Source organism: Canis aureus, chromosome 1, assembly GCF_053574225.1.
Source record: "Canis aureus isolate CA01 chromosome 1, VMU_Caureus_v.1.0, whole genome shotgun sequence".
In the NCBI taxonomy this organism is placed as follows: domain Eukaryota; kingdom Metazoa; phylum Chordata; class Mammalia; order Carnivora; family Canidae; genus Canis; species Canis aureus.
The window spans coordinates 43,164,082-43,190,123 of NC_135611.1; the positions used below are offsets into that span (position 1 = coordinate 43,164,082).

Consider the following 26,042-nt stretch of genomic DNA (forward strand, 5'->3'; position numbering starts at 1 on the left):
TTGACTATTAAACTTTAGAAAGCTTCTTGAGCATTTACTTCAAAAAATTTACAAACGAATTCTCTGCCCTTTTTTAGATATAAATATTTTTAAAAGCTTCTTTTTTTTCTTTTTAAAGATTTTATTTATATATTCATGAGAGACACGGCGGGGCGGGGGCAGAGACACAGGCCTAGGGAGAAGCAGGCTCCATGCAGGGAGCCCAAAATGGGACTGGATTCCGGGTCTCCAGGGCCATGCCCTGGGCTGAAGGTGGTGCTAAACCACTGAGCCACCCGGGCTGCCCCTTTTTAAAAGCTTCTGTATAGTTACAACACAAGAATATGTTTCTCAAGGACACGTGAGTTATCCTTTTGAAACCAACACGCTGAGTTAACAAATGCTTGATTTTACCCTAAGAAAACTGGTTGACCTGACTGATTGATGAGCTTGGTTGGGCAAGTTGAATGAGCATGATAAGCTAAGACTAGAGCAACCTGGGAAGAATCCTTGCGGTTGCATAGAAGGGATCAAAAATGAGTAACTCCTGTGACAACACACCCCATGTGTAAGCAAATCGTGCTTACACTGCCACTTAATGAACAGGTGACCCATGACAAGACACAATTTCTGAATGTCCATGGTCAAAAAGAAGGACACCTCCCTTTTTTTCTCTATCTAATCAGCATATTCGATTCAACCTGCATAGCCATGACATCCTCACTCCTTATCCTTAAATGCACCCAACCCCAACCCTTTGGAGAGACATATCTGAAATAGTCTCTTATCTCCTTTCTTTGTAAGAAATCCTAACCCTTTGCAAAAGACCAGTGTTATGGTATTCGGTTTTCCATTGCAAGAGGGCAAATGAACTCTTTCCAGTTTGGTAACACGTTTGAAATATAATCCTGAAGGAAGATAGTGCTCCCATCTCCCTTGTTTCTTTTAGAGGATAGGAGCCTAATTTCAATGGGCATCTTGCTCCAAGTTGTAAAACTACTTGAGGTCGTAAAGATATAAGAAAATACTATTCTTTTCCATAAAACCAATTAGCAAATTCAGCACAGAGTGAACACTCCATAAATATTAAATGTTTTATCATTAAATATTGTTATAAGTTTATTGTGTAGCTTATCTCCAACCACTCCAATGCTTAATCAATATCTGGTTTTTTAAATGTTTTTTTTATGCCAGGATAGATATTACACATAATTTATAATTAAAGAAAATAAATCATGAATTTTAAATAATTTTCAAGCTAAACAGTAATTCAGTAAACCTGTAAAGCACTGGAATTCGGTATTCATTTTCAGCATTGGAGCAAAACAAATCAGAAAGCTTAAAAATGAACATTCTCCTCACTTTGCCCTAAGAAATCATTTGCTCCATTTTGAAGAAATAGTGTCTATATTCAGTTGCCTATTTTATCTGAAGTGGCTTTATCTGCTTAATTTATCTGCATAACACATTGCCAGGACCCATATGTTCAATTATTAAAACATTTGCATATGAATGCAAGGGTAAACTGGTCCCCATAGTTGGGTTTTTTTAAAAATGTTTTTCTTTGTAATTCAAGAGCTCTGTTTGATGAATAAATTCTCTGATCTTAAAAGTACGTGCTTTACCTTGTGCCGAGTAAATGCTGCTTGATGGTCCGTTATGCTTATCTCCGAAGTAGATTGTAATTCACTAAGAAACAGCTTAATCCAGACAGAAAGGGAAAGCAACAGTTCATCAAACTGCTGGTGTTCAGCGACCACAGACTGAAGAAAAGCAATCCTATGGAGAGAAAGGTGTTAAAGTTAAAATGTCTCACAAATGAACAAAGAAAGTTGGGGATCCCTGGGTGGCGCAGCGGTTTGGCGCCTGCCTTTGGCCCAGGGCGCGATCCTGGAAACCCGGGACCAAATCCCACGTCGGGCTCCCGGTGCATGGAGCCTGCTTCTCCCTCTGCCTGTGTCTCTGCCTCTCTCTCTCTCTCTCTCTCTCTCTCTCTCTGTGTGACTATCATAAATAAATAAAAAAAATTAAAAAAAAGAAAGTTAATGAGACATTTTTACAATAAGCCTAATCGAGTGCAAAAGTGACATTGTCGTACATGGACAAACCAAAATTTTTTATGTTTTCCACTTATCAAATGCTTTCGACTTCTCAAGCTCTCAGTTTTCCACATCTCACTAACATCACCACCGTCCCTGAGGTGGGCCTCCAAGCCATTCTTCATGCCTCCAGTTCTTTTTTTTTTTTTATTTAAGATTTATTTATTTATTCATGAGAGACACACACACACACAGAGAGAGGCAGAGACACAGGCAGAGGGAGAAGCAGGCTCCATGAGGGGAGCCCGATGTAGCACTTGATCCCAGATCCTGGGATCATGCCCTGAGCCGAAGGTAGACGCCCAACCACTAAGACACTCAGGTGTCCCCATGCCTCCAGTTCTTGACCACCACGTCTAATCTGTGCATACCATGCACCCCAACACACACAACACAGTGTGTCAGCACCCCCACTACAGATATTTATTCTATGCTCTCCTCTCCATTTCCACAAGCCTCCGGGGTCTAAATTGCTTCTTCTCTTGCCTGGCCTCCTCAATGACATCCTTCCTACTACCACTGTCTCTACAATTCACTCTCTAGGTAAGAGCCAGGAATAATTTTAATGTAATCAGAACATTGTGAAGCTTAAACATGGAGGTAAATTTCCTTATTCCACAAAAGCAGGCAAACTCCACAAGTCCTTACTGCAATCTGTGAGGGACCCCACATAATCAACTTGTCTTATCTCATCTGATACAGTGCTACTCCACACTACCATCGCCTCTGTTGAGAAATACCATGGGAAGCAAAATTTTAATTACCATTTTTCTCCTGTACACAAATAGCTTTGGCAAAAATAATACAAACATGAGCAACCTTACCCTCTTCAATATTTGTCAATCACTTTGATCATCTGCCCAAATGGTAAGACAAAAATTTTAGACTGAGGTTCATCAGAAATGCTAATTTTTGAACACTTTGAGGTTTTTCTTCTTTGTTTTATATTTTAATTCCAGTATAGTTAACATACAGTGTTATGTTAGTTTCAGGTGTACAAAATAGTGATTCAACAACTCTCACATTATCCAGTGCTCATCACAAGAAGTATACTCTCAATCCTTTTCACTTATTTCACCCCTCTCCTCCCACCTTCCCTCTAGTCACCATCAGTGTGTTCTCAAGAGTCTGTTTTTTGGTTTGTCTCTTTTTTTCTTTGCTCATTTATTTTGCTTCTTAAATTTCATATATGAGTGAAATACTGAAATCATATGATATTTGTCTTTCTCTTATATTCTCTAGATTCATTCATGTTGTTGCAAATGGCAAGGTTTCATTCTTTTTATGGCTGAGTAATATTCCATTGTATATATGTAATCCATTTCTTCTTCATCTGTTCATCTATTGATGGACATTGGGCTGCCTCCATAATTTGGCTACCGTAAATAATGCTGCAATAAACATAGGGGTGCATAGATCTTTTCAAATTAGTGTTTTTGTATTCTTTGTGTAATTACTCAATTGTGCAATTACTAGATCATACAATTCCATTTAAATTTTTCTTTTTGAGGAACCTGCATACTGTTTTCCACAGTGGCTGCACCAGTTTGCATCCTCACTGACAGTACACAAGGGTTCCTTTTTCTCCACATCCTGGCCAACACTTGTTTCTTGTGTTTTTGATTTTAGCCATTCTGACAGGTGTGAGAGGATATCTCATTGTGGTTTTGATTTGCATTTCCCTGATGATGCATGAGGTTGAGCATCTTTTTATGTATCTATTGACCATCCATATGTATTCTTTGGAGAAATGTCTGTTCATATCATCTGCTCATTTTTAAGTTGGATTATTTGTTTTTTGGGTGCTGGGTTGTATAAGTTCTTTACATATTTTGAATACTGACCCTTTTTTTAATTGAATACTATCCCTTTATTGGATATGTCATTTACAAATATCTTCTCCCATTCAGTAGGTTGTCTTTTAGTTTTGTTGGTTGTTTTCTTTGTCATAGCACTTTTATTTTTTAAATGACAAAGTACTTTCTTTCCCTTCTATACTTATCTGAATACCTTGGCTACATAAAAGCAAATAAAAACTCTGCTTTCTTAAATTTATATGCTCACCACTTAAAAAATGAATGATATACATATTTTTTAAATCCAACCTTTTGCTAATTATCTGTGGCAAATCTCTCCATCTTTCATCCAACTGTTCCAAATGTAGTTTCATCATTTTCACATCATCTTTGGAGGCCACAGAGAATAGTGATTCCTTCAATTGCAAAAGGTTGCTGTAGACTGAGGCCTGGGATACAACTTCATTTTGCAGTGCCTAAGAAAAGCAGAATACATTATAGATCTCAAGCTGGGATGATTGACTAGGAAGGATCATGTGACACAAGTAGTTGCTGTCCAAAGGCTTTGCATTCTTGCAAAACAGAGGTCACTGGGACTTAAAAAGAGTTTTTATTACTTGATTTAGAATGGATCTGCTTCACCTTTAATGAAACATTTAAAATACTACTGAAACCTGAATTAGTTTTCAAGAATCTGAGTTCTATTAATTTAGGCAACTTTAGAAGCTGTAAAATTTCTTTCAAGATGAAGAAACTGTGTGGGTAAAGAGAATCAAGAAAAGCTATTGCTAAAGAGAAATAATGCATATCTAATAATAATAGAGATGCAACTCTGGGTACCAGAAATGTGGTGTCCTTCTTCATTTAAAGACTATATTAGGCAAAACTGGGGAACTTAAGGGCTCTTCATTTGTTTTCATGCAACAGAATGACTTATTTTTAATCAGGCAATGAACCTGTAGGGTGCTGTGAGTGGCACATAAAAACATAAAAGTTGTGATTCCTATCTAATAAGAGATAAGAAGCACATACAGATACCTAACAACATAACATGATATTAAATGGGATGGTAGTGTAGCATGGCGCATAGCAGATGCTTGTCAGGATGCTTTTTCCCCCTTCTTAATGAGGCTGTCTGTGTGATACAAACAAACCTGCTAAAGGTAGTTACATAGCCTGTGGATAGCAGGAAAGACCACAAGGCAGAACCAGGATCTAAGCCAAGCAGAACAAAACACACAAAGCCAGAAGATGGGGGATGTACAAAGAATGTACAGTGAGTGGGAGGCAGCTTGGCGGACACTGTGCCTGGATATGGGAGTCGCAGAGGCCTTCAGCCTCCTCTTGGTCCCCTAACCTGTATAGCACTTACTTTCTGTGTAGAGATGTATAGGAATAGTTTTATATGGCCAGATATCTTTGTGTCATTTTTAAGAAAAGGAGCTGGGACTTCCCCTCTTAGAACACTTCACAGTGTATTTATAAAAAGATAAGATCTTTTTTTCCTCAGTGTGGAATGAGGATTGCTCTTTATCCTCAGGACAGGAAACAGCCACTGGGGGTTTCTGAGGAGCAACTTTTCGGGAGATTAATGCAGAATGTCAGTGTACAATTAACTAGAAAGTCAGGAGAGAGAACCAAGAGTGTGAAAAACCCTTAAAGTCAAAGAAGGAGGAAATCTGAACTTGAACTTGCCTGTATTGACTGAAGTTCACTCTCCACTTTGACTCTGTCTGAAGAAATGTCCATTTCTGGGGAACTGGTTATTGCTTCACACCGCTCTAACCAGGTTAAAAAGGTTGATAATTCTTTCTCCAACCTAGAGAAAGCAGAGATGAGAGACAAACTTATTCAAAATAATCATGGCAGAAAACGAAACCTTTCCAAAGTTGGAGGTCCAACACAAACCATTATGAATAACACAATGTTGATTATCTTATTTCTAGATGTGAAGGTAAAAATACCATTCTCTTCACATTCATATATATATTTGGACCCATGTTTACATCTGTGTAATATGAAGGATACACATACATCTTCTCCACTTTCAGGGGTCTTCAGCTTCTAAAAAGACCAACAAGATCTTCCCATATTAGACACATAAGTTGTGTTTTATACCTGGGACGATTATTTCCCAACAGCTGGTCCAGAATTTCCTACTTAAGAGTGGTGGCTGAAATCCATGCTGCCAACTCAGGAAGGAAGGCTGCTCACCTCTGCCAGTGGGCCAGCAGTTTCTCTAGTGCAGTCTGCTTCTCCTTGGCCTGACTCTGCATCTCCTGGTACCTCTGCTGCAGGGCAGCTGCCTCCTGAACACAGGAACCTCTGTTAGCGACCTTCTGGGCGCTGGCTGAGGTGGTGGCCACTGTACTGCTCAGTGCCTCCAGAGCCTGGCAGAGGTCCTGACAAGAGGCAAAAGGAATACAAAGAAAGCAAAGCATCAAGAAATGAGGCCTATGTTGTTCTTTGAGATCCATTTTCACTAAAAATTTTCCCTCAGTCCATGGTTTTCAGCAAGACATAGTTAAAGTGACTTCTGAATGCTGAAGTCAAAAATGAAAATGGAAAGGCTCTTCCCCAAATAAGAATTTATTGCTGTAATCTGAATCATTTCAACTTTCCCTTAATGATTCAATTTGTGAAATTATTCATTTTATGCCAAATGTATATTTTAAAAAACTCTATTTAATTTATAAGAGCTATATGTAACATCCCATAATCTCTATAAAAATTATAAAGGGAGTGTTATGGCTGACATAGCTATTAGGAATCATTGATAATAATAGTAATAATGGTGCCTCAGAATGTGGCAGGTACTATGTTATGTGCATGTCATATATTAACTCATTTAATTTTCATAAGAATCTTAAGAGTTATGTTCTTTTATTATCCTCATTTTAGAGATCAGATAATCAAGACAGAAAAATAATCTGCTTTAAGAAATATAAATACTAGAAAAAATAGAATATTATACTCTCTGGTACTCAATTATTAGCTTAGTTAACTATTAAAATAATTCCATGAAATTCCATTTTCCTACTTTTCATCATGTTTTGGGTATTTAAAAAAAATTATCTAAGTAGCACAAAAAATGCATTCCTTTTTTAAATAAGGGTTTTATTTATTTACTTGAGACAGACAGAAAGAGAGAGAGAAAGAGAGAGAGCGCAAGGGGGAAGGGCAAACGAAGGGGGAAGAGCAGACTCCCTGCCCAGCTGGAAGCCCTGCCTGGGCTCCACCACAGGACCCTGAGATCATGACCTGAGCTGAAGGCAGCCTCTTAGCCAAATGAGCCACCCAGGTGCCCACATTCTTATTATACGTTTTCAAATGATATAAACTCCACTCTCCTTTCCAAATGTGCATTTGTTACATGGTTTTTATCACTGCAGCCCCGTCCCCTGGCAAACATGCACATACATAGGGGTAACAAGTTTGTTTTTTTTTAATTAGCACAATGGTAACGCATGCCTTTTAGTTTTCTTTGTGCCTGATTCTCTCCCTTTGCTCCTTCCCTAAATTACACCAAAGGCATCTGTTCATTGCTCTGTGAACAACCCACACTAATCACCAGTTCAGGCACCAGACCAAAAAAGCCAGTCATTGGTTAAAGGTTAATGAGGACATACTATTTGCATATCGACTGTTGTGGGTTGAAATATAAAATCTGCTCTGCATATGTATGTTTTATGCACATCTGACTTTTTGTAATGCTCCCAAGAAGTAACAATTTACTAAAGCTATTATCAGAAAAAGTTACATGTCCTAAGTATGAGAAAGAAATATTATAAATGAATACTCCTTTAATATGCATTTTTAATAAAAACTTATCTGCACACTTGTATTTCTTGTGTTATATGAAGTGAATATGTTTGATCTATATCATTCCTCAAGTAACATAAAAAAACCCTTTCAATTTTAACCATCATGAAAATATTTATTATGTTTCCTAGCAGGAATTATCATATTCCTCTTACCATATGTTCCTGGAGAACTTTGTATGTTTCTGTGGCTGATGAACATATTTTAACTGGATCAGCAAGTTTATCTTCAAATTCAGACACAGATTTCTGGATCTAAAATATTATGAAATATAAAGATAATGGAAAAATGTACATCAAGGCGGAAAAAAGTTATTAAGGAAGCAACATGCTTATCTTTCTGGATAACTTTCAATTAAATGATAATAAATACATACTTAAAAAAATCTAAAATCAGTGTGTCCCATTATTTGAAAGGGATTGATAAGCATTAATGCCTATCTGAACATAATGTATAATAACTTTTTCTTATCCCCTCAAAAAAGGTACCACATGAATAATGAAAAACTTAGTCATCATTGACAACTTGGTAAATGATTAGTCCACTATTTATTGCATTTCATTATAAATGCAATAGAAGTGATAATTTCGGAATGCATGGACCCATTCTTACCTTTCTAAGATTCTCTTCAAACTTTTGCTGCTGAGATAAATGTCCCAGGATTGTTCCTTCCAAGCACTGTGCATGCTCTCGGAGTTCTTCCCAATACCTTCTTATTTGTGTCAACTTGGCTTTGATTCGAGCAGATTCTCCAGTGGTGACAAACTGAGCAAAAGATTGAGCTGATTCTTCTAGCTCTGTAATACTGCTGAGCTTGCTTTGTATTTCCTGAATTATGACCTAATATTTAAAATAAGAAAAATGACAATGTAGGCTAAGCAAGCTTGTATTCCTGAAATGATACATTATCTGCAGAGAGAAACTCAGGAGAGGTCTTTTTAGCTGACATTTCAACATACTTGGACCATTAGAGAGCAGCTATGAACAAACACCATATGTTTCCTCACCTTATTTGGAGAGGAGAGATATGCAATGTCTGAAAAATACAAAATGATGGTGTTCGTGCTCACTGCACTTTATTTTTATTTTGAAAATAAAGAGAAAGAGCTAACTTTTTGTAGAGAAGTAGGGAGATGTCCTTGTATTTCATATTTTTCATTTTTGCATTTCATGTTTTACCAAACAAGAAGTATGTCTAGAGGTAAAGAAAATTCTCTGCTTATCCTAAGAGTCATAACTTTTGCCAGCTGATCTGGGAAGCAGTGTGTTCCAGTAACTCGTAGAAATGCTAATATTGACATTCATATAATTTTCCTCCAATATAGTTGAGTATTTCATATTTACCAAACTAAAAGCTTTTCTGATTCCACTCTTACCTAAAACCAGTTTTTTTTTCAAGTTTATTATCTTTATGCCAGTGGTTTCCAAATTTTGACATTAGGATTACCTGGCCCCCATCCTCAGGAACTCAGGATCAGCAGGGGAGGCCAAGACTTTGCACTTCTATCAAATACCTAGGCGATGCTGCTCCTGCTATGCAGGCTGTACTCTGAACCACTGTCTTACTCATTAGCTGTAGGCTCCACAATGAAAGGCCTACATACTATCATTTCCATTTGGAGCAGGATGACACTTCATATATTAGTAACACATGAAAAGTACTGAAAGCCACTAAGGATGTGTGTGGGGGGAAGAAGGCACGTCTGTCACAAACACAGAGGCTTATTTATACATAAGAGAATGAAAATGATTTCTCTGAGAAAAAAAGCCAAACCTTCCAATCAAATACAGCCAAAAATTCAGACAAGTCTCAGTTTCAAATAATTTAAATGGAGAATTCTGTTACCCTAGGGAAAAAAATGTGTGACTTATGTCTACATGAGACAACATAGTCAGAAATAACTTCTTTCTAGATGAGACAATTCGAAATAACTTGCATCAGATTTGTGCCAGGTGCTCATCACTTACTGATTTTTATTTTTCCTATGAATCACTACAGTGGTATATCTAATAGATATTTGTTATTTGAACATGAATACAACCTTTCTTTGTTTTGCTCTTTTTCAAGATGATGTTTTTTAGAAAAATTACTCATAAATTCAACAAAAATATATTTGGTATCTCCTATGTGCCAAAATTGTTCTAGGTGCTTGTAACACCTCAGTGAAGCAATCTTAAATAAAACAAAATTTCTTAGTTTTTACAGTAATACACATTATCAACAAATTCATAAGTGCAAACTATGTAATCATATTATTGGGTTCCAATCCGGAAAGGGAAGATGGAAGATGAACCCAGGGTATGTTCTTATCATTTGGAAATTATCAGTTAAGAATAAAAAATCAGTCAATTTGGAATAGCATGGCCTTATAGATAAAAACCTTTATGACAATGCAAATGCTTCAGTAATTTTAATCCTAAGCTTGTTTAAAGTGAAACATTATGACAGGTGTTACCTTATTTCTAATATTTCCTATAATATGGTCTCTGTATGGAAAGAGAACATGAACCTACTAGCCTAAATTTCACAGTACTAGTGTATTCCACACCATCTTTGCTTATTTCTAGCAAATACTTCATTCCTATTATTCATATTCATTTAATACATCTTTAGATAGCTTTCAAATGCCATATTGGAATGTTAAGATGTATTTCTAGTCTAAATGGTATTGAAATATACAATTAAATGTTTATATATTTAAAAATAAAATGTGTAATCATTTTGTTTCCCAAAGAGTAAAGAGGCAATGACAATTGATCATTGATATACTGCAGAAGCCCTGGAATTGAATTAAGGTTTAAATAATAATAAATTGAATTATAGCAAGAATAAGCACATTAAAAAGTGTATGCCAAAAATTTTTGAAAGCATATTTTTGATAAAAGTATTTAAATGTACTATTCTTTGTTTACTTAGAATTAGTGAAATGATCAAATAACTACTTTCAAATACAGTTTTAGAGATTGAACATATTTTATGTATATTCCTTAGCAGGTTGACATCTATTTTCCCTAGTATACCACACAAAACATAAGCAGACTCTGTATACCAGACTCTATGTATCCTTGATTGCAAAAGATGTGTGATAAACCAGGATAATCTACGCAGCAATGTAATCGTAGCTAAGGGACATGGTACCCCTCCACTGTGCACATGGTAATGACTTGTTCTGATCCATAATGTGAAATACATTGGTATTTATTTTACTATTTTTAATTGAATGAAATGGCAGAGGGTTTTCCCATTTTTTTAAAAAATGAGATTAGATAGAAAAAGTGGCTGCATTTTGCAAGTGTGTTGTGTAAAAATTGTATAAAAGAAAGAATTCATTACTTTCAGTCCATTTTTTCTTAAATGATTTGAATGAAGTGAACAATGACTATCTATGCACAAGGTCATTTTAGAGCTGGGAGAACTAAAGTATCGGAGTATTTCAGTCTGTGCCCAAAGGTCATCATAAATGAAAGCATTAGACAGTGGAGTCTGATGGCTTCACCTAAAGAAAGTAATCGCTCCTCCCTGTGGTTTGTGAGGGTAAATGCCACTAGTATTGAGCTAGCTATTTGGAATAATACTTAAAATGTACAATTGTAAGTGATAAATACATTTCGTGTTGCATAGGTGAATCAACAAAGCACTCCAATGGGGTTAATTCAAAATCAAGGAAAAGAATAATGTAACCATAAAAACATTTTAATGATATTGCACACAATACTGACTTTGAATGCATAAGTCAGAAAATATTAATACATAATTCCAACTATAAAGTGTTGCCCAGTATCAATCAAGACCTCTCAGCTCAGCATTTTGTGTGAATTGAATTTTAATAGAGTCACATAGCAATGAAAGATTTGTCATGGGCCAACTAGCATTTGATGAAATAATGTAAGAAAGGAGTTCTTAAAAGCTAGATATGGATTATAAATGTAACGTGTGAGCAGGTCACCTTAATCTGGTGGATTTGCATGTCCATGGCAGATGACGAAGTTTCCAAGGCATTGAGTTCTTTTTCTTTCTCAGTTATCCAGATGGACAGGGTCTCAAAATTATTGCCAAAATGATCCCACTTGTTTTTCACCATTTCCATGGTTTTAATACTAAAATTAACCAAATTAAGTAAATAAAATGCAGTATTTTAATAGAAAACAATAATACATTTTCCTTTAAATCACCACATGTAAAGATAGCGAAGCATTTGTGACCATGTGAAAGTGAAACTATTGGAACAGGAAAGAAATGCACATTTGAACTGAGTAATAGTCCACAAGTCTTCCTATCTATCTCCTCTGAGAATGAGCATTTAACGAGGTAGTATCTACACTATGTCATGAATGGAACTGTGCTTCGAACAAAATATTACTAGGTCCAAAGGGGTTTGAATCCAGGTATAATCTAGGTAAACTCTTCATATGACCAGTAGTTGCCAGGACTTTTAATAAGCTGCCCACATAAATTCCAGTGTACAGAGTCTTTTAGCAGTCCTGCTCTTGTGGACAAGGTCTTTTGCTCTTAAGAGCAGAGATACTGCAGGGATACTCTATACTCAAAGATCTTTATAAAATGTACCTTTGTGAATCAAGAGAGAGCTTGTAACCTGAATCCCATGCTGCCTTACAGGAACTGCTTCTATCATTAGAGCTAAGCCTGCAATTTATAACCTATAACGATTTCAGCTAAATTTAGATGTTTGTACAGTCTTGATTCCAAAAGACTCATACATTCTTGTACATGAGCACCCTAACTGCTTTTAGAAAATTTGGGCTTTACTTGTTACAAATCTAGTGATCAAAATTTCAGCTATAGATGTCCAGTTTGTAACAGCTATGCATATATAACCATGTGTTTATGGTTTTCAGTTAGAAAAAGACTAAGAAACTAACAGTATATCATTGAACTGATAAGTCTTAGGGTTAAAAAAAAATGAAAGAATTTCCCGGTTTACCAAAAGGCACTTGAAGACATCAAGAAGAATGCAGTGGCATTGTTAATTTAATAATCGTTGAATGTTAAATTAAATAATATTGCAGTCTCTAATGTATACCCTGGATGTGCCTAATGCTCTCATCAGTACAGTTAATGCAAGCTAAGTTATATTGCAAGTTTTCAAATGAAATAGATTCAAATGGGTATTTCTAATAAAAGTAGCTTCTTTTCTAATAAACTCTCAGTTTCATCATTTCCATAACTTGATGGATAATATTTAATATAAAGTTCTCAAAGTTTTAAGTCATAATTTCCTTTAAATTATTTAACAAATTTTAAAGTTTAGGCAAACATACAATGTTAATTTCCAGGTGTCACTGGTTTTAAAAACAAATTTTACATTTTAAAATCCACTTTAGAAATTATATCCTCTTAAGAATAATATGTGTTGGTGATTTGCCAGTAAAGAACTTTTAATAAAAATGTGCAGTCATATTATGTTGAGGAACATTGGCCATATCTTCATATATTTATCCCCTCCAAATTTTTTTGTTTATTTTGTACATAATAGCATACCATAGGCCAAACTATTTTTTCTTTCTTTTTAAATAAACAAATATTAAATGTTGAAAAGTAAAATAAAATTTTGAAGTTAATTTTTGGAAACAGTATATCAATTAGCGACAATTTGAATATTGAGGCACTATAAATAAGCTCTGTGAGCTTCTTGGAGATAGAGACACTTAGTCTATGTCACACATATTTAGGCCCAGCATCTATACAATCAAAATATCTCTTCTTCCCTCTAACTGGTGACAGCAGTACAATACAATAAAAAAAATATTTTAAATATTGGTTCTCTTTTGATATTGCATGAAGGCCACAGAATTTAATAGATATGGCTTTCTCATGAACAAAGTCAGTTTACAATACAAAACCACATCCCTTATATTTTTCTGCTCTGTTATATAGACGATGGTTTCTGTCTTGGTGACACTTTCTTTTGAACTGTGAGTTGCTTCCTCAAAACATGCTGAAATACACAGACACTTTGAGATTTTAAAGGAATGTTTTGAATACAATATACAGGAAAGACTGTATGAAACTTTATCTCAGAGAAGAAAGTTTAGGACTTGTCAAGCACATACTCTTCTTCAAGTGTGTCTTCTAATTTTTTGACTTGCTCTTTGATTGACTTGGCCTGCTGCTGAAGCAGCTGCTTATTTTTGGGCCCAAGTGGTATCTCAGAAGCTTCCTTCACAAGATTTTCAGCCTGGACTGCAATACCTTCTGTTCGTTTAGAAAACTCCTAGAAAAAGATATCATAATTGTTAGGAAGGCATCTTCTATTAAATTCTGCTCTCAGCTGAACTGCATATACTTGCAGAGTCTCTACTAGAAAAGATGAATGGCTAGATAGATTCATTCACATATGAATATTAGTATATAATATTTGTAGCAACAAGACAGACTTCTATACATCATGACCAAAATAAACACTTCACTAACTTATTTTCATTTTATATACACAGCCAGATATCTACATTCACAGTTATCCATCAATTCTCACAAAAATCTTTTTCCATTGTTTCCTGGTTTGTGTTTATTGCTTAGAATTCTGAGCTGCATTATAATAACTAACTTTTCCACAAATATCTTAGTTCATTATATAGGCCTCATTCAGGCAATGATCAACAGTGATTGATTGTTTTTCAATCATAGAGGTAAGAGATTTCTAGGACAATAAATATAAATATTTTTTATTTGAAGAATATTTTAGTCAATACAGTGTATCACTGATACCTATAAAGAAACATTTTGTTAACTCATTCCCCTAAAAGAGAGCTGACCTGATCTTAATGCTATTAAATCTTATTCACTATGTACCTATACTATATGATGAAAAGAAGATAAGTTCTCAACCAGTCGAACCTGGACTAGCACTCCAGATTTGCTAATTACTAGTTGTTTGACTTTGGTGAATTATTTTTCAGGCTTTCATATAAAATGCAGATAATAACGCTTTTCTTGTAAGGTTGCTGTTAGCATCTGATTACCAATTTCATTTTTAAGTACCTGGCATCTAGCAGGTACCTATTATTGCTTTTTTAATGTACCTTACACAAAATTAAGGACAAAATGGTTTACAAAATTCATACATTGATTTTCATTAATAATGAACTACTTCAATTCAAAGATGAATTTAATATGGGTGAGGCACTGGTAAATTTGAACTGTTACCTGAATTTTGTCAGGTAAATGTATCAGAAACCAAATTTATAAAGCTAAACCCAGAGATAATCTTGTATGAAAAAAATTAGCTTAGTGTCTTATTTCTTCTCATGGAAGAGAAACTCACAGGAGATTTAAATTTTGATAAGAAACTCCTCTCCAAAATAGGTAATGAATTCTGACGTAAATATTTTCAAAGGTAAGACTTCTGAGAGCCATCTCTTCTCACAGAGTATCCCCCAGATTTATTACATAATAGTATGTAGTAAGATAGTTACTACATAATACTACTGTATATTCACATTTGAAAGAAAGTCCTCATGGAAATATCAACATTACTTCATGGTGGATTCATCTGTGAAGACTGTGAATCACAGTATAGTCTCTCAGAACCCCATGAACAGAATCAAAAGTGCAAAATAGTATTTTTCCCCCACCATTTCCCAGAGCCCAAGAAAATCATGGAGAAAGTGGAGTTATGTCTGAAAATGCTTAGATACATTCAATCTAAGAGCCTTCTATAGGAACTATGTATGGGGAAAGCATATTGCAGAGGAATGCAAAGGACAGAATGATGTTGATAAAAACAAACTGAACCAAAATAGAATAATGGTATAAGGCTTTATCTCTAAGTCCCAAAAAGAAGTCATAAGGCCACAGTAGGTGCAGCAGGGAAGGATGGACTCTGGCATCAGAGAGGTCTAGAGTTGAAACCAGGCTATGTCCCTTACTGGCTGTGTGAACCTGAGTCACATAACTCTCTGAATTTTCATTTCCTCATATTACCTTGTTGTAAAGAATAAACATGATATTGCCATGGGCTCCCTACCACATGCTGGCAGACAGAAAGCACTCAAGTCCTTTAGCACAACCACACAAGGGCTACAACTAGAATGAAGGCTGTATTAACAATGTCGACTGAGCAAAGGAATAGAGAACAATTATTATAGATTACATGTGCATGTGCAACAGCATACATAAACAGTAAAGTAGCTTAGTTTTTCAATGAAAAATCTAGTAGCTAAAGGTATGTGTTCTGGACCTCTGAGGTTTGAATCCCAACCTCACCAATTAGTAATCCTGAGATCTTGGATAAAATCATTAACAACTCTGTACCTATATTTCCTCATTCATCACAATAGTATTCATAATGACACCTATTTCTTAGGATTGTTCTGGAGATTAAAGAAGATGATAAATATCAAGGGATTAGGGCAGCCCCAGTGGTGCAGTGGTTTAGCGCCACCTGCAGACCAGGGAGTGATCCTGGAGACCCTGGATCGAGTCCCACGTCAGGCTCTCAGCATGGAGCCTGCTTCTCCCTCTGCCTGTGTCTGTCTCTCTCTCTCTCTCTGTCTCTATGAATAAATAAATAAAATCTTTTTAAAAAAATCAAGTGATTAGACCAGCATATATATTTTTTCAATAAATGTTAGTTTACATTACTAAATCAATCCCAAACCATGCAAGATTATTGGCTAGGAAAAATTTTAATAGTAAGACTAGAAAAGGTTACATTTGCTTCATCCACAGCTGACAAATCAATTCAAAGGGATTAGAGCCACAAGGTATCAGAAACCCTGGATGGAACATGGGTATAACATGATAATTAACCCAATAAATCTGTTTGTATTTATAAAAAACACCTGATATATTTTTAATATATAAAATGATTACAATTATAATTAAAAATGATGTTCTATTTAAATGGCTGATGAAAATCACACAGAAGTGAAGAATTCTGTGGCTTTATAAGACTTCAAATTCCTTAGTGAATTAGGAATAGGAGAGATAATACAAAATTGTTAGTATGAGAGACAGAGAAGCCTTTTACTGGAAAGAAAAAAGCAGCACAGGAGTTAATTTGCTAAAGGCCATTAACAGGTAGACAGGAGTCTTCTTTCATATTCATTGGTTAACACATTTCTATACAAACTCAAACATTCTATAAACCCCAAGTATGTGCAAAAGAAACCAAAAGAACTTACACAACTCTCTAAATGCTTCAGACAATGTATTGGTCTTCTCTGACTGTTTAAAGTGTTTGGGGTTACAGGCTTGGGCTCATGAAGCACATCTACTAAATATATTCTCTGTTGGATATCCCACTGGATCCTCAACCCCAATTTGTCCCAAACTGAATCCGTCATGCTGTCAGTTGAGTGGCTTTCTCAACTGACAGCCACTCCTTCAGGCTCTTATCTTACTCCCGTCGCATCTGTCAAGCTCAGAACCTTGGGTATCATCTTATTTTCCATTATTCTTTATCTCTTGTTTTCTGTTCTCACTGCCATCCCCATTATCCTAATTCATATCCAGATTAATACACATATGCAATACCTTTCTAATTGGATCCTATGACATCAGTCTTTCACCTTTTCAATTTTCTACACTGCTTAAAAATGCATCTTCCTAGGAGCATCTGGATGGCTCAATTGGTTGAACGGTGACTCTTGACTTCAGCTCAGGTTATGATCTCAGGGTTGTGGGATGGAGCCCTGAGTCAGGCTCCACATTCAGCAGGGAGTCTGCTAGAGGACTCTCTTTTCTTCTGCCCTTCTCACTGCTCAGACATGCACTCTCTCTCTCAAATAAATAAATTTTTTAAAAAAATGCATCTCCCTAGAGTAAAGCTCTGATTATGTTACTCTTTCTCTTAAAAATCTTTAGGAGTTCCATGTTGCTTACCAAATACTGCTTCAGACCTTCCAGTGTCTTGTGGTATGGCCCAACTTTCCTTTACAACTGTATTTCCATTTTTCTGCTTTAAAACAGAATTTCCATACACTATCATACTTCATGACATTTCCCATTATAGAAATGCTCATTTTTTTTGTCCCACACTCTGCTTTTCTGTGTATTATCTGCCCTTCAAGGTTTAGTTAAAAATATTATTGCCTTCAGAAAGATTTTTTTAAATGTATACATCTATGAAGGAACCATTTCCCACTTTAATGAAAACTTTCTCTTAGTTCTTGATGTTTAAATCTTATTTATGTTTTCATTCCCCAGAGCAACTTGACCAGTCTGTTGAAGAGTGGGTGATCAATAAATAAGAAGTGCTGATTAAATGAATAATTATAATAATTAATAGTAATAAGGGATATAAACACAGTGTTTCTTCTGAATAATGAATACCAAGGGATTGTATGGTCGTACTGATATACCTTTGTCTGTTCCAATTCTGAAGATAAACTTTCCAAACTGCTATAACTCAGGAAGCGCTCATGGCTGGAACCTGTTTGAAAAAGGTATCTGACCACTGTCTCTTTGTTCGTTTCAAATCGTTCCCACTTTCTTAATGTGACCTAAATTTGAAAAAAAATAAACATATCATGTTATGATTTATCAAAGTATGTCACAAAATATTGTTCACATTTCCATTTGTTTGGTAGGCTGTCAACTTCCAGTTAACTTTGTTCAAATTTCACATATTATGCTGAACAAAGAGGATCCTAATGTCTCCCGTAAGAATTTCACTCTGCATTTCAATTCACCTACAAAATGAGGATCGGTAGACTGCACTCCTGAGTTTTCTTTCAGTTGTAAAGTCCTATGAATCTAAGGATATTACTTAAGATGTAGATAAGGGATAAAGGGGGGAAAAGGCCTCTCCATCTGCTTCAAAAACAGAAAAAATAAAAGGGAGAAAGAGAAGGAAGGGAGTGTGTAGTGAGCAGGTGGGAAGAATTCAAAACCCTTTTAAAGTGTCAAGATCACAATAAGGCATAAACATGTGGCTGCTGGACTGCCCAAAAAAGTGAAATGACCCAGTGCTAATTCCTAGATTCAGACAAGTGTGGATTAAAATTCTGGCTTTATCACAAATCACTGCTCTGTGACTTTGGGTAAAGACCTCAAACCTTTTATTTTTAAGCTTCTGGTAAAGCACACTGGTAAAATGTGCTAATTATAGTATCTATCTCATAGAGTTGAAGTGAGGACTTAAAGAGTTAATTTGTGTCAATACTTAAACACAATGTTGGAGCATCAGAGGTGGAAACAAACTTTTGCTCCCCCTTGGAGATGTAAACTGTGACCCGGAAGTCAATAGGCCCTAGACTTTTGGTCTCCTACCTGGATGCGGCGTTCCTGTTTCTCCCTGCTGTGCTCCATGTTGTCCAGGGTGCTCTCCAGCTTCCGCAGCTCCTCCCGGACTTGGCCCGGCAGCCCACCTTCTCCCTGCTGAGCCTGCTCTATCTGCTGCTGCACATCTCTCTTCTTTGCAGAAATCCTCTTTGTCTTTTGCTGGACGACAGATGGGTATAAATGTTACTCTCTGAGCAGCTAAGCAGGACAGAAACACCTACAGTCTAATAGAGGTACAACCTTACTGTGGTGTGGGCTCAAACTGTCTTTTAAAAGTTAATATCGACAGGGGCACCTGGGTGACCCAGTTGGTTAAGCATCTGCCTTTGGCTCAGGTCATGATCTCAGGATCCCCAGATAGCTCATGGCATCCAGTTCCCTGCTCAGTGAGGGCTTTGCTTCTCCTTCTGCCCCTGCCCCACTTGTTCTCTCTCTCACTTTTTCTCTCTCAAAGACACAAAATCTTTTTTGAAAAAAGCTAATGTGAACAGTTAAAATGGCAATGGGGACTCTATGTTGGTCAAAACGGGCATTATTTATGAATAGTTTATGTTTTTAATGATAAACAACATAGTTAATTTGATCTTGATGTTTTAACTGTGTGCAAATTTAGACATTTAGCATTTTGTGGAATATTCCAGAAGGAATTTGAAAAAACTACTCCTTTGGCATAATTCTCCTTAAAGAATTACTTCTGCCTAAAAACATGAAATCCCAACTCTATTTTTTCTTATCATTTATGTTGTTAAAATGCTGATATTAAGAGATTTAATTCCTGGGTCTATTCAGAATGATAAATCTGCCTAGGTATTTGGGGAAAGTTATGTTTAAAAATAAACTTTTGGGGGCGCCTGGGTGGCTCAGTTGGTTGAGTGGCTGCCTTCAGCTCAGGTCATGATCCAGGGGTCCTGAGATGGAGCCCCACATCTGACTCCCTGCTCAGCTGGAAGCCCACTTCTCCCACCTCTGCATGCAGTTCCCTCTGCTTGTGCTCTCTCTCTCTCTGTGTCAAATAAATAAATAAAATCTCAAATAAAATAAAATAAACTCTTTATTGAAGTATAATGTATAAACAATGGTGTACAAATCTCAAGTATAAACCTTATGAATTTTCACAAAGTAAACACAGGCATATAACAAAGCAACTGGTCCAAGAAATGTGAGGAGTTTTAAAATATTAATGTAAATATCTATAATTACATATTTCTCTGACTTAAATCAAAACCCAAACCAACTTTTATAATGGTTGAGAACAATGTAATACCAAGCATTAATTTTTTTTGTACTCACAGTCTTTTTATAATTAAATAAATCTGTAAAGCCTAGAGGCTGCTGTTTTACATATACTTTTAATGCTACTTCCATGTTTATATATCATTATGTATAAAATTAGCTAGTATTTTGCTACACATTGTTACCTAGAATTTTGTCATTAAAATATCTGATTTGAATCATACTTCTACTTATATTGAGTTGTCAAGTAAGCTGGTTAGAAGTGTTTATTATCAATATATGTACCAGAATTTCTTTACTTTCAGTTCTAATCTTTCATAACAGCATAGCATACCAAAAAGGTCTGGTACTTCATGTAAATTTTAATCTTCCAAACTGATATGTATTCAAAATTGTAAATTGAAGAGCATGATTTTAATATAATGACAAGGAATAATGATTTCAAATACAGAGCATTTATCTCTATGCTTTCCTTCTCTGTTCGAAAAGGACAATTGAGCAAGTTTTACGGTTTTCATAGCTAAATCAACTTTTTCTCCAAAATATTCCTCGAATTTTTTGATATCATCAAATCACTCAGGCTAAGAATTTATCTTACAGGCTCTTCTGAAGGTGACTAATATTTAACAAAGAACAGAAGTACCCAGATATTTAACCATTCACCTGGACTCCTTCCTGCACCCTACTTCTCATTGTCCTTACCCTGTGGACATACAGTTCTCTTCAACTCTATGGGTCTGTCAGTGACTAATGAACTCTGCATAAGTGCTCTGGGTAAAGAGCATCTTACCTGGTGATGAAGAAGTAACTGCTGTGCTTCAAACAGATTTTCAGTGTCCAGGATCTTCTCAGCTTGTTCCTGGATTTCTTTAGAGCCAGAAATTAACTCCTCAAGGGAGCTTTTAACTATTTCTTTGTACTGGACACAGTCCCCAAAGTTGCTTAACATCTTTTCAACCTAGGTTTTCATGAAAAAATTATAACTCATATGATGTTCATGTAATCTTAAATATTTTAAGAGTATGTGTAAAGTCCATCTCAATAACTTGAAATATATACACAGATGTCTTTATTTTCATATATTTTTTAGGTTTGTTATTATTAAACTGTATAGCCATTTATATGAATCTCAAGCCTCATTTGATATGGCACTTTGTGCCCACTCGATCTGACAATCAAGGCATGATAATCAAAGTAGGTATATTGTATATTTTGTTTCCTGATCCCCTTTAATTACAATGCCATGAATAAAATCTAATTATAAATTATTAAAATGCATTATAATAAAGTTTAGTCCACCCTATTTAAAGTAAGTAAGGAAAAAAATTGTGGAGGGGAAAAAATGGAAAGAATAAAGACTATTTGTTGAAAATGCACTTCCAATATTTTTACATAAAACATAACATAATTTCTAATTTTGTGGTTCTTTACTGAATTCTTTTTCCTGAATTTTCAGCTTTCTTTTCTGTCTCATTTCTGCTTCCTCTAGTTCAATGTCATTAGCATCTTTTGTTTCAAAGTCTATCACTTCCCATCTTCACTAAGATGTCGTTTTCACACTTTGGTGTTCCACAGAAGCCTTCCAGTTTATCCTTCTCTTTTCCCACCTTTTGACCCTCTTCTGCTCTGAGTTTGTCCCAGGTAACTTGAGTGTGCTATTCTCCAAACAAACAGCAATAAGACCCTATGAAAACCACAAACTCCAGATCTCAGTAAATCAGTTTTCGTAGAAAGAAGTGACTCATCAGTACATACTGTCAGTCTATCCACAGTCTCTTTTTCTTACAGTGAACAATTGCAAACACTTTGTGTTCAACATTGATTTAAATACAAAATGGATTATAATCAAAGGATGGGCTGAATGTGTCAAATCCATCTTTTAATATAAATCCAGTATCCTTACCTTGTTACAACTTATCTCTTGTGTTTTTAGTATTGTGAATATGTTGTATAACAAAAAGAATGTTTTCCATTCCTTTTTACTTGGTTTTGCTAATGAATAATTAGCATACAAGGGTATGTATACAAACGATGCAGAAGTTTAAGGTAGATGGGGTGCAAAGAGTCAATATCTGACATAATTGTTAGAGGCAGATTTTTGCTACAAGTCCACAGGCAATGTCATGAGAGTAGTTGGAAGATAAAGTAAAAAATGACCTTGGTAAAGTGTTAGGAAGACTAATAATTTCTAATTTTAAAGGCTGCCAAATTGTTTTATGTGTGCGTGTGAAAGTGGAACAAAATATACACTCATCTATCAATATGACTAAAATGATTTGTTAAGTCTTGGATCAAAGATCACCTGTACGTATATTTATTTTTAAAACTGTAATCCTTACTTACGCCCTTACCTTCTTAATCAAAGAGAGAGTAGAAAAGAATGATGTCAGAATTTTAATTAAAATATGATAGGAGCTATATTATCTGAACTATTGCTATGAAATTTGTATATCAAAGGATTGAAATAACTCATGTTCCAAAATTTGATTAATCCTATCACTATTTTCAATTTGTCAAACATTTTTAAGAAAGTTGATATACAATACCAAAATTCACACATAAAACTAAAATCGCATGCGGTTCAGAGTATTTTTGGCTTATGTAAATTCACTGCTTGAGTCTTAAGTGGATCTATGTGCATTTAAAATATAAAAGGTTAATTGTCCAAACTGTTAGATTAGGGACATCTACAGAGAATTCCAAATCTTCAGAATTAGGGAACTTTAAGTCATCTAGATGATCATTTCCCCATGCAAGTTCATAAATGACTTCAAGAAATAATGGTAGCTATCTATTCAACTTTCCATTCTTATGTCATCTTCCCATGCACAAATTCATTAGACATGCATGACAGCCTGGTTGGTAAAAATATTCTCACCGAGGGTAGAAGGGGTCCTACTAGAAATGAAGTAAATAAGTTTGTATATTTTAATCCAACTTAAATGTATATCAAGAAGTTTAAAATGAGTAGGTCTTGCATAAAATAGAAATTATGGTCTGCTAACATTGAATATTTTATTATTTCCAACTATCAGTTATTGAGCATTTATTCTCAGGCACTATACTAAATGTTTTACATTTGCATTTTGGGAGTAAATTTTTCTAGCTCTGTTTTATAAGTAAGAAAACCAAGGCCCAGGGATGTTAAATGACAAGCTCAAGATTACATAGGAAGTGGGCTATCAGAGTTAAATTCTAACCTCTTGGTTCATTTGACTCCCAGGCTTGTGTTCTCAACCTCCATAATATACCTTCAACTGACCATGAAACAACGCTTTTAGTAAGAGCAAAGAGTGTGGATCTGATAAGGTTTGTACTTTAAATAGAAGTTGTCACTCTGAACTAACATAACCAATAATGGCACAGACTGTAATTCAAACATCTTCTCCACCAATCTTCATATAAATAAGTATCTTAACCATTGTGTTTCAACTATACTTTCTTTACATAATTACTTCTTAAACCACAACCAAAAGAAAAAGAACCCTCCAGATTCCTCATCAAAACTATCTATTTAGAATACAAGTAAATGGTATACCTCTGACAACAAAGCTACAAGAGCTTTGAAAGAACCAGATAATTTTGCCAGCTCATCTCCTTGCTTTTGGGCTTCATTCTCAGAAGAAACTTCAATTAAAACTTTAAGCCTGGATTTCAGCCAGTTGAGAGTCTCGCCCTTTGTGGTAACATCATTTCTGATCTCCTGGAATGAAGAGAATACATTATGAATCAAGAAAGGACTCAGACTAAGAAAGTTCATACGGTGGAGGTATGAAAGCCAGACATTCATTCACCAGCAGAGTGCCTGCTTCTTTTATTTTTTATTCACATCTTTAATAAAAGCCCATAAGTGCTAGAAAAAAATATTTCCCCAGTGCCAATATCTTATATGTAAAATCAATACTTTCTATATCAAAAAGATGACTAGATGGTTAGTTCATACCTAGATGGTTAGATATTTATAGATATTCTCTTGATCACAAATAAAGATGCTTCTAAAAGTACTGTAGAAGAAAATAGGATACCAAAATTGGGAACTATAACATTATTTTCTGTTAGCTGGAAGGAACATGGTATTTTTAGAAAAAAAAAAAAAAGGTTGAAAGTCCTTTTTTTTAGTGAGCTGATTTCTTTTTGTTTGAAGAGTTTAATTGTTGAATATTATTATGGATTCCCTAAAAACTGATTTTAACTTTATTAACTTATATTTTATGCCTCATTTTTGTTAGCTTTTGGAAGTCAATACCCCACATAGTAAGATGTGCAAACAGGAACACAGCCCTAATTCAGGGAGGGATGGCATACTGGCCAGGACAATGCCAGAAAGATTCTGGTGCCTTAGCCCTTGTAAGCCCTGGGAACCATGGGAATGCTGAGTGGGGCAGCCTCTTCCTCCTACACATATTCTGGGTAGCATGAGGAAACCACCTGTGTCACTACAGAGGATCTTATAGGGTAAGTTCACACCCACAGAAAATGACCGGTTCCAGAACCAAGTGATCTCTTCATTTTAAGATGTGAATGGTTTTTTGTACTATTACAGCATCCAATAGCAAATATAAGTATCTTTCTACAGGGTAAAGCATGATATTACTGAGCATCTCTAGTATTTAATGGGATTATAAATTTAAGAGAAAAACATGGAACTCAGGATAGGAATAGAAAGGAAATATATTCTCACTAACAACAACTATGTGACTTTCAAGAATTCAAAATGCTGAAAGATAAGGGTTTTCGCAATGGCATGTGTCTACAAAACACAGTAGAGCCACACTAAGAAGGAGAGGCTCTCTGTGTGTCATTCACAGAATGTGAACTGGGTTCAGGCTTGAGGTATTGTCACGTGGCTGAGTTTATCAGGCTGGACCCATGCTTACAGAGCTGACTGATCCAGACTGAATATGATGTAGAAATGATACTTTAGAGACCTTGTCCAATTCTGTGATCTGGCTTTTAAATGGCTGAAAATTAAAAACCTATAGCGTTGGGATCCCTGGGTGGCTCAGTGGTTTAGCGCCGCCTTCAGCCCAGGGCATGATCCTGGAGTTCCGGGGTCGGGTCCCACGTCGGGCTCCCTGAATGGAGCCTGCTTCTCCCTCTGCCTGTGTCTCTGCCTCTCTCTCTCTCTTGTCTCTTATGAATAAATATATAAAATCTTAAAAAAAAAAAACTATAGCGTTCTTGTTTTCCAGGACAATTCTTAAGTCTCTGCTGTGCTGTACGCCTATGCATGCAATTTTCCTCTCAGGATTTTCCATTAGCTAAAGATGTATTAGAGGTACCACTGAGCATGACTAAGTCTCAAAGCTAACAATGATTCAAGAGGGAAAATCCCCTCTTCTCCACAATAACATGAGGAGACACTCTTGACAGTTTTAAGGAACTTAATTTTTTACAGAAGAAAAAGAATACATCAGTCAAATTAGATTGTCTACCATTAATTTTTTTATTAATGAAAATTTTCTGGTAACAAAATATGGCCCAGAACTAACCTCTACAGCATGTTTAACCTTTCCATGGTTGGCAGTATCGATGGGCTCATTCTTAAACCCTTTCAACTCTGTCTCCTTTGCAGATATCCAAGATGAGAACTGAGAAATTCTGAAATAACATAGATATTTTCTTATTAAAGGGAGAAAATATCCCAGCAGTTAAAATACATTTTCTATTTTGAATTTATTCATGGAAGTTTAACAATCAACTCATTAGCAAGTCAATTAACAAATTTTCTGGAAACTGTTCTTTAACATGAAGCTTAGGGCAGAGGTGGCTGCCTTTTGGAGGAAAGAGAAAGCAGAGCGGATGGAGCTCAGCTAAGGAAAAAGGTGTGTTCCAGGGCCTGAGCACCTGGGAGTATGGAAGGTACCA

The 26,042-nt window shown here is 35.6% G+C and overlaps 1 protein-coding gene across 14 annotated transcripts in view; it reads right to left on the bottom strand.

The window, feature by feature from the left end:
- Positions 1 to 26,042, bottom strand: part of SYNE1 (spectrin repeat containing nuclear envelope protein 1) — a 448,999-nt gene that overhangs the window by 258,109 nt on the left and 164,848 nt on the right. For all 14 annotated transcript variants that reach the window (XM_077897071.1, XM_077897049.1, XM_077897055.1 and 11 more), the window contains 13 exons: positions 25,667 to 25,775; positions 23,713 to 23,877; positions 20,965 to 21,132; positions 18,930 to 19,100; positions 18,020 to 18,160; positions 13,769 to 13,929; positions 11,644 to 11,794; positions 8,309 to 8,536; positions 7,852 to 7,950; positions 6,089 to 6,276; positions 5,570 to 5,693; positions 4,184 to 4,350; positions 1,605 to 1,758 (listed from right to left, as the gene is read on the bottom strand). In XM_077897071.1, coding sequence (XP_077753197.1) covers positions 1,605 to 1,758; positions 4,184 to 4,350; positions 5,570 to 5,693; positions 6,089 to 6,276; positions 7,852 to 7,950; positions 8,309 to 8,536; positions 11,644 to 11,794; positions 13,769 to 13,929; positions 18,020 to 18,160; positions 18,930 to 19,100; positions 20,965 to 21,132; positions 23,713 to 23,877; positions 25,667 to 25,775 — 2,026 coding nt within the window. The remainder of the gene's footprint in view (positions 1 to 1,604; positions 1,759 to 4,183; positions 4,351 to 5,569; positions 5,694 to 6,088; positions 6,277 to 7,851; positions 7,951 to 8,308; positions 8,537 to 11,643; positions 11,795 to 13,768; positions 13,930 to 18,019; positions 18,161 to 18,929; positions 19,101 to 20,964; positions 21,133 to 23,712; positions 23,878 to 25,666; positions 25,776 to 26,042) is intronic.